This window comes from Molossus molossus, unplaced genomic scaffold (assembly GCF_014108415.1).
Source record: "Molossus molossus isolate mMolMol1 unplaced genomic scaffold, mMolMol1.p scaffold_m16_p_12, whole genome shotgun sequence".
NCBI classification, from domain to species: Eukaryota; Metazoa; Chordata; class Mammalia; order Chiroptera; family Molossidae; genus Molossus; species Molossus molossus.
Genome location: NW_023425347.1, coordinates 34,774,340 through 34,787,381, shown reverse-complemented (window position 1 = coordinate 34,787,381; position 13,042 = coordinate 34,774,340). Strand labels below are relative to the sequence as shown.

The 13,042-nt window shown below is 40.9% G+C and overlaps 1 protein-coding gene and 1 long non-coding RNA gene across 2 annotated transcripts in view; one reads left to right on the top strand and one right to left on the bottom strand.

The window, feature by feature from the left end:
• The first annotated feature begins 6,637 nt into the window (after positions 1–6,637).
• On the top strand, positions 6,638–12,767 carry LOC118627274. Its single transcript, XR_004959043.1, has 4 exons — positions 6,638–6,695; positions 11,739–11,855; positions 12,309–12,393; positions 12,671–12,767. It is a non-coding gene; the product is annotated as an uncharacterized LOC118627274 (long non-coding RNA).
• The window catches only part of LOC118627269 (guanylate-binding protein 1-like), a 105,942-nt gene continuing 100,721 nt past the window's right edge, over positions 7,822–13,042 (bottom strand). The window contains exons 6-11 of the mRNA XM_036257569.1: positions 12,738–12,980; positions 11,357–11,637; positions 10,074–10,286; positions 9,556–9,658; positions 9,114–9,307; positions 7,822–8,044 (exon numbers count right to left, since the gene is read on the bottom strand). Of these exons, the coding sequence (XP_036113462.1) occupies positions 7,928–8,044; positions 9,114–9,307; positions 9,556–9,658; positions 10,074–10,286; positions 11,357–11,637; positions 12,738–12,980 (1,151 nt within the window). The 3' untranslated portion in view covers positions 7,822–7,927. The remainder of the gene's footprint in view (positions 8,045–9,113; positions 9,308–9,555; positions 9,659–10,073; positions 10,287–11,356; positions 11,638–12,737; positions 12,981–13,042) is intronic.

Genomic DNA, 13,042 nt, shown 5'->3' with positions numbered 1-13,042 from the left:
AAAGTTGGGTTTATTGGTCGTCGCAGTGAGGGAGAACACACACCTTGGGCAAAGGTGGGTCATTTTGATAACGGTATTAGGAATGACTTACAGGATTTGAGTTTGTACTGGGGGGTTTTGGGGGAGGATTCAAGGAAATGGAGATTCATTCTGTTTTGGGTACTGCCAAGATGTGTGGTAATTCTCAGACGGGTATCATAACAGCGTATGCAGAAGAAGGGAGGGAAACTTCAGGGCTAAATCTGTCGTTGATAAAGCAGCAACGGTTTTACTAGCTGGGAGAGGACACTTGGTATCTTTGCAGTTGCAGAGTGACCTTGCTTTTATCTGTGTTTAGGCAAGATTATGAAGCCATCTTGTCTTTGTCTTACTTCATCAGGATCAGAGCGACTTTGATGCTGGCGTTCTGTCAGGTTGTCTTTCAGGGACACGCCATGGCTAGTTCTAACAACACTGAAGCCCCGTGGGTGTCAGTTCAGTCCCGATACCAGCTGCTGCTTTTCTTTTTCTCAGATTGAACAAATAATACTTAAGTACATAGGTGCTGAGGCTACTGGGGAAAATGAGGCAGAGTACGCCTGTGTCTTACCTTACAGAGGGAGAAACAAGAGACAAGCGAATATGTACAATAAATTCAGAGGGTGATAAGTGCTCTGAAAGAAGCAACCCGGGGTGGAGACAGCAGATAGTTTGTGTAGGATAATCAGGAAAGGCTCAATGTTTGAGGAGCTGATATTTGAACCCAGAGTAATTGAGTAATGAAGAAGCAACCTTGCCAAAAATGATTCTGGAAAGGAAAACAGCAGTTGAAAAGGCCCTTAAAAGGGAACAAACTTGGCATGTTCAAGGAATAAGAGACCAATGCGTCTAAAACAGTGACGCAGGGGGAAAGTGCTTCTGATTAAGGTGGAGAGGACGGCAGGGGCCCGGTCATGCTGAATCTTGAAAACCACAGAAAGGAGGTGAGATTTTATTCTGAAGCAGCCATTGGAAAATGTTAAGCAGAGGAATAATGTGATCTTGATTAGATTTTAAAAAGAGAGTCTAGCTGCCTTGGAGGCGAGGCTTGTGGGTAGGCAAGAGTAGAAGCAGTAAGATCTGTTAGGAGGTTGTTAGAGCGCGAGATGAGATTGGCGGGGCTAGGCTGGAAGCAGTGGAGGGAAAGAGGGCTAAAGATCTCAACATTCATTAGGCTGCCATTCACTGATTTTCTCTATTTCAGCACTTGCCCTCCACTATCAACTGTATCTGGTGTCGACTGAAAAATAATATCGCCTGGATGTTTTGTCACCAAGAAGAATTTACTTGGGATAAAGAGAGGGTTGCAAACTACTGCATGCAGACACGGCAGCCACGTGCACACTGCTATCTGAGTGCCAGGATGCGGGGGCACTTTAAAAGGGAAAGGAAGTTAAAGGAAGGGGAAGCTAGAGCCATCGAGGTTTCCTGGAAGCATAGAGCCCTTCCTGTAGGGTTCTCCCATGTGTGAGAACTTCCATAAGCTCTAGCTGCTTCCACAGACCCTCCTCCACTCATTATGTTTGCTTCAAATTCCAGTTCGTCTTTCTTACTGGTTTCTCCAAATTCAGACATTCTCTGCTTACCGTCTCTAGAGTATAAACTGCTAATCTCCTGCTGAGACGAAGGGGGACAGTTGGGGCTATGGCAGACCAGGGATGGGGATCTGGGGACCTGTTTATTTCTTAGAAAGGCCTTTAAAGGATTCTCCTGTGTTTAGTCTTGAACCTTTGGCGAGTTTTTTGGGGGTAAATTGAGTTGCCTTTTTGTCTTTCTTCAAGGCTGTTCTAGGATTCAGCTTATTTAAATGGGCTGTCAGGTACCACCTGCCCATTTGTTTTGTAACTTCTATAATTTTATGACCACTGTCATCCCTCTTACTGTTTTTGTTCTCACGAGGCTTAAAAGAATCTCCTTACTATTGTTTTAGTGGAGCTTAAATAGGGAGAGAATGTAAATATGTTTGATTTGCCATCTCTTGTTCTTGTTATTGGTTTACAGTGCCAGCGGTTCTCAACCTGTGGGTCACCGCCCCTTTGGGGGTCGAATGACCCTTTCACAGGGGTCGCCTAAGACATAATAGTAGCAAAATTATTACAGTTATGAAGTAGCAACAAAAATAATTTTATGGTTTGGGGATCACCACAACGTGAGGAACTGTATTAAAGGGTCACGGCATTAGGAAGGTTGAGAACTTTACACAGATGTTCATTAAATGACGGAATGACTGAATGCTGGGCATTTGAATGCTTTGTTCATGTGCCAAACCTCATGTTATTCTTTTTTTTAAAAATTATTTTATTTATTTTTGTTACAGATGTTTCTTCTTTTCCCCCCATTGATTCTCCCCTCTGTTTCCCTCCCCGCCCTGTCCCCAGCTTTGTTGTCCAAATCCATTGTGCATGCATACATGCATATAAGTTCTGTGGTTTATCTCTCCCCCAACACCCCCTCTTCTGGGGATTGTCAGTCCACTTCACGTCTCTGGGACTACCCCATTCCTCAGACTGTTATGTTCATTATATTCCACAAATAAGTGAGATCATATGATACTTGTCTTTCTCTGTTTGGCTTGTTTCGCTTAGGATAATACTTTCCAGGTCCCTCCATGTCGTCTCAAAGGATAAGAGATCTTTCTTACAGCTGCATAGTACTCCATTGTGGATATGTACCACAGCTTTTTTATCCATTTGTCTACTGATGGACATTTGGGCTGTTTCCAGATCTTAGCTATTGTACATAGAGCTGCTACAAACATGGGGGTACATATATTCTTTCTCATTGGTGTTTCAGGCTTCTTAGGGTATATTCCTAGAAGTGGGATCACTGGCTCCAATGGCAGTTCAATTTTTAACTTTTTGAGGTAACACCATAGTGTTTTCCATAGTGGCTGTACCAGTCTGCATTCCCACCAGCAGTGTACTAGAGTCCCCTTTTCTCTACACCCTTGCCAACTCTTGTTTGACGATTTGTTAATGGTGGCCATTCTGACAGGTGTGAGGTGATACTTCATTGTTGTTTTAATTTGCATCTCTCTGATGATTAGTGATGTTGAGCATTTCTTCATATGTGTCTCGGCCATTTGTATGTCATGTTTGGAGAGGTGTCTGTTTAGTTCCTCTGCCCATTTTTTAATTAGGTTCTCTGTCTTCCTTTTGTTGAGTTGTATGAGCACTCTCTATATATTGGAAATTGACCCCTTATCTGATATATCATTGGCAATTATGTTCTCCCATACAGTGGGTTCCCTTTCCATTTTGATGATTGTATCTTTTGCTGTGCAGAAGCTTTTGAATTTGATGTTGTCCCATGTGTTCATTTTCTCCATTGTTTCTGTTGGCTTCGGTGATGTATCAGTGAAAATTCTGCTGCGTATGATGTCTGTAATTTTGTTGCCTACAGTTTCTTCTAGGATTTTTATGGATTCATGAGTCACATTTAAGTCTTTTATCCATTTTGAGTTCTTCTTGTGTATGGTGTAAGTTGATGGTCTAGTTTCATTTTTTTTGCATGTAGCTGTCCAATTTCCCAAACCATTTATTAAAGAGGCTGTCTTTACTCCACTGTATGCTCTTGCCACCTTTGTCAAATATTAATTGAGCATATTGCCTTGGGTCCATTTCTGGGTTTTCAGTTCTGTTTCACTGGTCTATATGCCTGTTCTTATGCCAGTACCAGGCTCGTGTTATTCTTTATACTCCTGTTGGTGTTTAATGAGAAAGATAAGTGACTCCCTAGAATTAGTAGGCAATAGGTATATTTCTGTTATATCTTCTGCTGATTTGTGTTCTGAGTAAAAAGACAATATGTCCCTTATATAGACAAAGCCTTTTTCATTGCCTCATACAAAAGACCAAAACTATTCTGAAATATAGCAGAGAGAAGACAGCATAGCACAGTGGTTAAGCCAAACTGTCCGGTTGAAATCCCAGCTCTGCAAATCTAGCTGTGTGACTTTGCACAAGTTACTTCATTTATCTGGCCTTCGATTTCCTCATCTGTAAAATGTGGATATCAGAACCTTACTTATAGTTCTATTAGATGATTTAATAGACCTGGGAAACTTAGAACTGTGCTTCGTTCTATAAAATTCTTTCTTAAGAAAAAGGGAAAGAGAATCTTTAGGATGGGGCTGCTGGTTATTTCTCAATATTAACATTCTCTTGTTCAGTAGTAATAGAACCTCTTAATTTCAGCAGAGTACATGGGTGCTTGGTAGAAGAACTGCATTTCCAGCCTCTGTTGTTTGGCCATAAGATTAAATCCTGGCCCATGGGACATAAAAGGAAGCTGGATGTGCTGCTTCCAGGAAATGTCTTAAAGGGGTAGAGCATGTCTTTATTATTCCCTTAGTTTGTGGTTTCCCTGATAGTCTGAGTACAGACATGATGGCCACAGCCTTCTTGGGCCACCAGGGAGAATCTGCAAGTTGAAGATGTTAGAACAGCAGGATGGGAGAGAAGGAGCTTGAGCCCTAATATCATGGAGCCACCACTGCAGCCTTGGACATGAGAAAGAAATCAATTTTGTTTGACTCAGTTACATGAGTTTTCTGATATGCAGTCCTGGTATGGCTGGAATGGTTTAGTGACTCTTCTAGTTTGCTGATCAAAGGCATCCCACTTTACTTTTACCTGGGAGGAGATCAAGGTGGAAGATACTGGCAATGCCTCACTATCTGGAAATGCTTCTCAAGAGGTAGCTGTCACCTCTGGGTACTAAGAATGAGGCAGGCAGAACAACATTTTTTCCCCTTTATCTTATCACCCTAGAGCTGTACTAAGAAGTACCTGCTCTGGGAAAAAAAAAAGACAATTAAATCCAGGTTTGAAGTTCCTAAAGACTTTTCCACCTTCAAGTTATATTCTTGAAAGTTGATGAGAATAGATCTTAACCATTTTCACTACACACACACACACACACACACACACACTGTTAACTATGTGAGGTGATGGATATGGTAATTATATTGACATTGGTAATCATTCCACAATCAATCATCAAATTTTACACTTTAATTATATACAATTATATTTGTCAAAAAGTTATTTCCAGTTTTCAGCCTCATGTAGCTATTGTACAAGATTTTATATATGTATTATTAAAGTAAATTAATGCTTTCCAGCCAGATAATAGCTGTACAGTTTAAATATTTCAAAAGTCATAATAGAAATTGTATATTTACCCATAGAAAGGCTGCCCAGGGTAACTATGCATCTATTTATCTATCTGTCCGCCTGCCTATCCATATGCACATTTGGCTGTATTTACAGCAATTTAATATTAGCAGGTTATTTGAGTCGGGGAAATTTTTTACAGTCTCTGAACAATTTTAAAAAAGAGAAAATGAGCTTTGACTTCACAAATCAGATTAATAGGGGAAAAAAATCATCAAAAACATCAGCTCCACATGTAAGATATAATAATAAAAACTATCCTTGTGAAAACTTTGGCAAGTATTGTGCCCTTCAAGACATGGACTAGGTGTGTGACTTCTAGCTAAGGTGTTAAAATATGTCGCTACACAGTATCACTGTAGTAGAACCTGGTAGAAATTGTTCTTCTCAGGAAGACATTATGTTTCCTTCCTTTCTGACTTTGCCCCTGGGATTTCTGGTTCACATTCATGATTGCGCTCTAAAGCTTGTAGAGGCCTCTCTCTTTAAGGTTTTATGCAGGTTCTCAGCTCCGGAAGGGTTTCAATGGGACTGCCCTTTGCTTCTTCGGTTTGTCATAATGTGCAAAGTACTTTTAGCACTGCTGCTGGTTAGTACCATGTGCTTTTTGTCAAGTAGATCCCCAGAGCAATGGCAGGAACGTAAATCAACACCAGGTTCTCTAGGTCTATAAAGAAGGGGTGATGATGAAATCTTTTATTAGAGAGGAGAGGTAGAACATTCTACCCTAAATAGTACAAAAATTTAAATAACTATCAAATTCCTCTAATATTCAGTATAATATTAAAGAATCAAATGGTAAACTTTCAGGGAGAAGCATCAGGAATGGTGCTGGGATCATAAACTGTTCATGTAAAATTTTCACTCATGTGTTTAAAAATATATATTGCATGGTACATTATATGCCAGGAACCCTTCTAGTCGGCTGAGTCTGCGATAAAATAGGTCATGTTTCTGCCCACATGGAGCTTATGTTCTAGTGTGGGAGACAGTCAATCAAGATGGTGATAAAAGGTAGTGACAAAATTCTGTGAAGCGAAATAATATCGGCCACTAGATGGAGCTTGTTGCTTTCTTCATTTCTTAGCAATCCACTCAGAGAGACTTGCCGTGAGCATGATACACTGTTACACTGTCAAGGTTGTGTTTGGGGCCAGGTGATAGGTGCTCTCTCTCCCTCCCAACTTGGGGTAGGGGGATTAGATCAACTCCTTCCCAAATCAGAAATCCTCTCCCCTCAATTTCATAAGTATTTAATTTTCTGTATTTATTTGTTTAATCTGTCTTCACCACTAGACTATTAGCTCCTTAAGAAAGGGACTGCAACTATAGTCCCACTCCTTAGCAGAGTATGTGGTAGATACTCAGCCAATATTTTTTGAATGAATGACTCCTATAGTCTAAGCAATTGCTGCTTTTCACATAGCCTCATCTAACTTCCTAGGGATTCTGTTTTGAATTTAGGTTTTGGGAAAAAAAAATCTCCACAATAAAAACCGGGTAAGTTTGCCTGTCTTGTGTTCTATGAAATACTGTCTGTCAGAGAACTCTCAGTGGGCGGGAAGGGTGGTGTGTGTGTGTGTGTGTGTGTGTGTGTGTGTGTGTATGTGTATAGTTGGCATATTATGTGACACTGAGTTGTGAGCCATATTTTTCCCTCTTTGTATGTGGATAAAAGCCTAACACATACAATGGATATTTTTAGTGTTCAGTGGAACTTCATGAATAATAGGCACATGGTTTTGTCAGGGCTAACTCTATAAAAAAGAGTCTTAAAGCTTCCTCTCTACAATGAGTAAAAGGAATATCATAAAAACTTCAAGGGAGTTGGAATCTAAGAAGATCCATGGATCATGATCCATCCCATAATCTCTTGGCTTAGAATGGTTTTCAGCATAGAGATTCTGTGTGTGTTTTGGTAGATTTCTACCTAAGTATTTCATTTTGAAAAAATAGCTATTTTAAGTGGTATTGTTTTTGAAATTTTGTTTTCAATTGTTAATTGCATTGATCTAAAAATACAGTTGAAAACATGATTTTTATGTATTGATTTTGAATCTTATAACCTTGTTGAACTCATTTATTTGTTCCAAGAGTTTGTTGTTGTTGTTGTTTGTTTTTGTAGATTCTCTGGAATTTGTCTGTATGGATAATCAGAGTGTCTGAGAATAAAGACAGTTTTATTTAATCTTTTTTTTTTATCCTCACTAGAGGACATTTTTCGATAGTTTGTTCAGATAGAGTGGGAGAGAGAGAGAGAGAGAGAGAAACATCAACGTGAAAGGGACACATCGAATGGTTGCCACCCGCCCAACCCAACCAGGGCCAGGGACAAACTGGACAAAGTATGCACCCTTAGCAGGAACCGAACCCGGGTCTCTCTGGACCGCAGGCCGACGCTCTAACTGCTGAGCCAAACTGGCTAGGGCTTATTTTATCCTTTTTGATATATATGCCTTTTCTTTCTTTTTCTTTTTTTTCCCATATTGTACTAAGCCTTTCATTATAACGTTTAACAGAGAGACTAGACATCCTTGCTTTGTTCCTGAGTTAGGGGCAAAACATTCAGTTTTTCATCATTAAGTATGTTAGGTGAAAAGTTTTTTGTAGATTCTTTTTATTAGCTTAAAGGTCACTTTTTCTCAAGTGTAGTTACATTTTTCCAAATTGTAAAACTGCTTGAGTTATGCCCTGGGTAAAGAATGACCAGGAAAGCCCTTTTCCTTTGGTCTTTAGCTTATGGTACATCCTCTCTTTCTTCTTCCCATGTTATGCTTGAGAGTCTGTATTTCGTTCTGAAGTTGTGTGCTCTCCTTCTTAAACCCTTCCTGTAGCAACCGGGCTTGTTCCTAAAAGGGACAAATAAAGAGTGATTAAGGTACAGCAGTAAGCAAATCTCCAACTTCTATTTAGTTCCCACATTCATAGTTTTTTTTTTTTTTTTTGGTATTTAATTTCTTCTTGAAATTTTCTCTACCATTAATTTTCATTATACTTTCTCTTGGGCATCCCAGCTCTGTGATTACTTTTCTCGAGACTCCTTTAGCAAAGAAAGATATTGCCCTATACCTTCTGTTGTACTGATGAACCTAAATTACAAGTCTTGATCTTTTATCCCATTAATTGTACACACCTTTGTGGGCAATCTTAATCACAGGTTTGTTTTCAAATCTTACCTATGCATTATAGACTCTTATATATACACACATACTCAGAAACTCTTATATACACACATAACAAATATAATAAAAAATTCTCAAAATCAAATGAAGTGTCTGAATCTTATGTCACTTGTTTAAGCCTCCACAGCTTCACGGCAAGATCAGCAGAATATAAGTAAGGAAATCAAGGTCCCAAAGAGTCCAGACTGGATTTCGGCACATACTTCACTACAGAAACTGGGAGTAGGGCATAGAAACAGTCAGGAGTGGCACACTGACACAGGTGTGAGACTTAAGGAGTCATACCAGGTGTGGCTGGAAAACGGTGCTTATGGATTCCTCTAACTGGCAGAGATGGTTCAGATATCTTACTAAGCTGTGTGATCCTACAAAAGTTAATCTTTTCTGAACCTCTGTTTCTTCTCCTAAGTCATAGGGACATAGCAGTTCTTGCTTCATATGATATTAAGCAAGAGATACAGAGAAGACATGTTTTATAATGTCTAGCAGATAACAGCTACCATTGGTTAAAGAAGATACCGATAAAGTATCACAGGATGTGATATAAATGCAAATAAAATTTTTAAATAACCAGACATAGGCAGGGGCCAGGTCAGGCAGATGGATAGGGATTGAAAAGTATCAGTGGGCAAGCAAGGTCCTTCTGGGCTTCCTGTTCTAACAGCCACACAGAGAGGTCAGGGAGAGTGGAGAAAAAACAGAAAAAGACAAACTTTAAGGGGATGCAATTCAATACCTGAAGTTTAAGATTGACAACCCTCTCTTGCTCTGCCATTAACTGGGCCCTCTCCATCTCCATCTTCTCAGTCAATTGTTTCACATGTTCCTGATAACTCTTTTCTTTCTCCTCCATTATCTGCTGGTTCTTCTTTTGCATTTCCTCCAACATTTTTGCTGCAGCCTCTGCAGATTCACCTTTCACACGTTGCACTGCCAGGAGGAAAGGAAGAAGGAAAACTCATGTGTATGAATTCATGTGACCACGTTGCTTTTTCTTCTCGTTGAACCTTCCCGGTGCTGCTGCTGCTGCTGACTGCATCTGCCCTGTTGAGAACTGACTTCGGCTAGGAAGAGGCACCTTTGCTCATCTTGCTCTTGTTTCAGGACCCCAGGTTCACCCAGCCACATTATTGAAACTTCTAAAAGCTGTTGAGGCTATCTTGTCTCTTGCTCCTCACCTTCGATCTCCTTTTCCTTTTCTGTGAGAGTCTGGTCTGTCTGTAGAATTGCGTCAGTCACAGACTCCTTGGACTGCAAGTATGCCTGAAGAATTTCTGCACTCTAGGACCCAGAGAAAATAGCGTTAGTAATAGGAAATGGCTGTAAGTGCTTATTCCTATTTGCCCACCATCTTTTCCTCTGGGAATTGCTTTTCTTGGCCCTGGTGTGTCTGCTGATCAAGATGCCCTGTCACAGGGTGGGCACATGCTGCAGGTTGGCCAAGCATGGCAACCTATGAAGCAGAATTCTTTGTAAGAGATTGACATCAATATAGATGGAGAGTCTTTGTTCTCTGAGTGAGGGCTCTCATTTTGGAGCTGTTGGTGCTGTGGTCCCATGTGGGGTGAGCTTGCTGGGGAATGAAGCCATCCTGGAGAGAGCAGATCCAAAGAAAGGAGGTGGAGGGAGGAAGGGAGGGAGGAAAGTGTGGGGTTGAGGGGAGCAACAGACGGAGAGACAGATAAACATTGGTTACCTGTATTCCCTTCCTGGGTTCCTGAAGGTACTTTTTCTTCAACTCTTGCATAGTCTGGATAAAGAGACGATATCCTCCTGGTTTAGAATAAACTCCCTGCTTTACATTTTCTTCTAAAGGACTGAAGATTTCCTTAAGTAAAGCTGAGCAGCGATCCGATGATGCTTTCACATTCTGTTGACAAAAGTCATCTCGCTTTTCTTCTAGCTGAGCCTTTAATGTGAAAATAGGAAGTCAAAAGAGTAGAGAGATGTTAGCTTGACCTCAGGACTTTTGGAATGTATTCTCAAAAAATAAAGTCTGTGACCCCTATAAAACCGTACAGGCACCTCAGCAGGACCACACCCTTTCTCCTGACTCCATCTTTCCATTGACATCCCTTTCTCCTTGGAGGTGAAGTTCGTGGCAGAGATCACTAGCTTTATGTTAGCACTTATGCTACCCAACTGCAGGTCCTAGTGGGCCACAGCCTTTTGCACTGCAGCTGAGTTCTCGATCTGGGCCAAAGCCAGGTCTGTGTTCTCCATGCAGGACAGACCTCCACTGCTGATGGCAGCGACATAGGTTAGCACCAGGCTCTCCAGTCCTGCCAATACACCTTTACAAATAAACTCCTGCTTTTCAAATTGGACCAATGAGTACATATCCAATAAATGTGGCTCAATATCAAGATAACGAAGACTACATATTTCTTTGCTTCTGGCTATAATATAAAAATCAGTCTGATAACAGCAAGCATGTAATTGGAATAGAAGCTCTGATTGTTACCTGTATGCATTTAACTAAATTATGAGAGAATATTAGTTTATGCATGAAAGAAAAAAATGTTTCAAAAGTTTGAGTCAATCATAATGAAATTGGTTCTTCTTACAATAATAATAACAAATAGTGTTTTTTTTGTTTTTTTTTAATCCTCACCCGAGGACATTTTTCCATTTTTTGCACAGATAGAGTGGGAGGGAGAGAGAGGAAGAGAGAGAGAGAGGGAAACATCGATGTGAAAGGGACACATTGAGTGGCTGCTACCTGCACGACCAACCAGGGCCGGGGACAAACTGCAACCGAGGTACATGCCCTTAGCGGGAACCGAACCCGGGTCTCTTCCGACCGCAGGTGGATGCTCTAACCGCTGAACCAAACCGGCCAGGGCACAAATAGTGTTTTTTTAAATCATTATACAGTATAGTAAGAATTTTTTTTCTCCTAATACATACCCATTTTATTTCCTAGTAGCACTTTGCTTTCTGAGACCCTAATCCATACAAACGTAAGAAAAAAATTACCGCTAATTTCTTTTGAAATAAATGGTCTACATCCTTGAAGGAATTCTTGATGAAGACTTCGATGGCCTCTTTCTCACTGTCCCTGTGCAGGTCCAGCAGCTCCTGGAGGGTTTCCGTGGGCAGCTGCACCTTCCCAGCCATCTGCTGGTCATAGTGGGCAATGGCCTTTTGCACTGCAGCCGAGTTCTCGATCTGGGCCAAGGCCAGGACTGCGTTCTCCATGCAGGGCAGATCCCCGCTGCTGATGGCATCGACATAGGTCACAACCAGGCTCTCCAGTCCTACCGATAGAGAACAAATGATAATGTTTGTTGTAGGTGGGGTGAGGAAACAGTCTATTCTCTGTAAATCTGATATCTTTTACCACTCATTTGGCTCACAGCATCTATGACCTCAGCATCACCTGCTAGAACTGCAGACTCTCAGCCATTGTCCTAGATCAACTGAATTGGCCCCTCCTCTAGCAAGATCCTTGGGAGATATGAATACATATCAAAAGGTGAGAACCTCTGTTCTGGATACCATAGACCTGTGGTTATTGGGTGCATATACTTTACCCCCAAGCATCATTAGGATAGGAAAGGTACCTCTGTCATTTATGTCTCTATCATCAGTTCTGGTCTGTGGTAAGAATTTGTAAAATCAATGTTTGTGAAACAATGAGAAGAAGTCCTCTGCCTTGGCTGGGTGGTTCAGTTGGTTGGAGCATTGTCCCATACACCAAAAGAGTGTGGGTTCCATTCCCAGTCAGGGCACCTACCTAAGATGCGGGTTCCATTCCCAGTTGGGGCATGTGCAGGAGGCAACTGATCAATATTTCTCTCTCATGTCCATGTTTCTCTCTAAATTCAATGGAAAATCATATCCTCGGGTAAGAATTTTTTAAAAATTAAAAAATAAAAATAAGTAAAAATAAATTTATAAAAGGAGTCCTCCATTTTATTTATTCTAGCAGAACACTGTCCAAGAGAACTTTCTGTGATGATGGTCGTGAGCTCCGTGTGCCGTCCAGTATTGTAGCCACTAGCCGCGTGTAGGTATGAGCCCTTGAAATAGAGCTGTGTAATCAGAATTTTTGATTTTCTTTAATTTTAATTAATCTACATTTAAACTTAGATAGTTACACTTGTCTAACAGCTACCATATGGGATAGTAAAGATCCAGTCTACTAGGGCAATTTTAAGCAATAAAGCTTTTTTCTTTGTCCTTTCCTATCATTTCTCATTCAAGAAACCTGACTAATAAAATCCATTAGGAATGTCACCTAGAAGGTGCCCTGTAATAACAGTAGGTTTGCCTTTTTCAAACTGAAAGGAGGTGGGTGTTATTCCACCTTCCTGGAGTCTTAGCAGTGAGAGTAAAGACTGGGAAGAGGACTCACGCGGCCCATTGACCTGGATGCCCCCTGACAGAGTTTTAATTTTGGAATTGTGGAAGATGTAGGAGCAGAAGTCAGCAGCTTGCTGCAGGAATTCCGAGTCCAGCTCGTCATCATGCAGTGTCTCCAGCTGGCCAAGCTTCCTCCGGTGAGTGGGCCGATCGAAGATGAAGCATTTCTTCTTTGGGAAGAACTTCCGGATGCAGAGTCGGGGCAGATTAAAATTTTTATCTTTAGGACTGGTACCTGGAGCAAGATAAAAAAAAAAAAAAGGACTTTGCTTAATAGAGGGGCTCGGGACACACAGC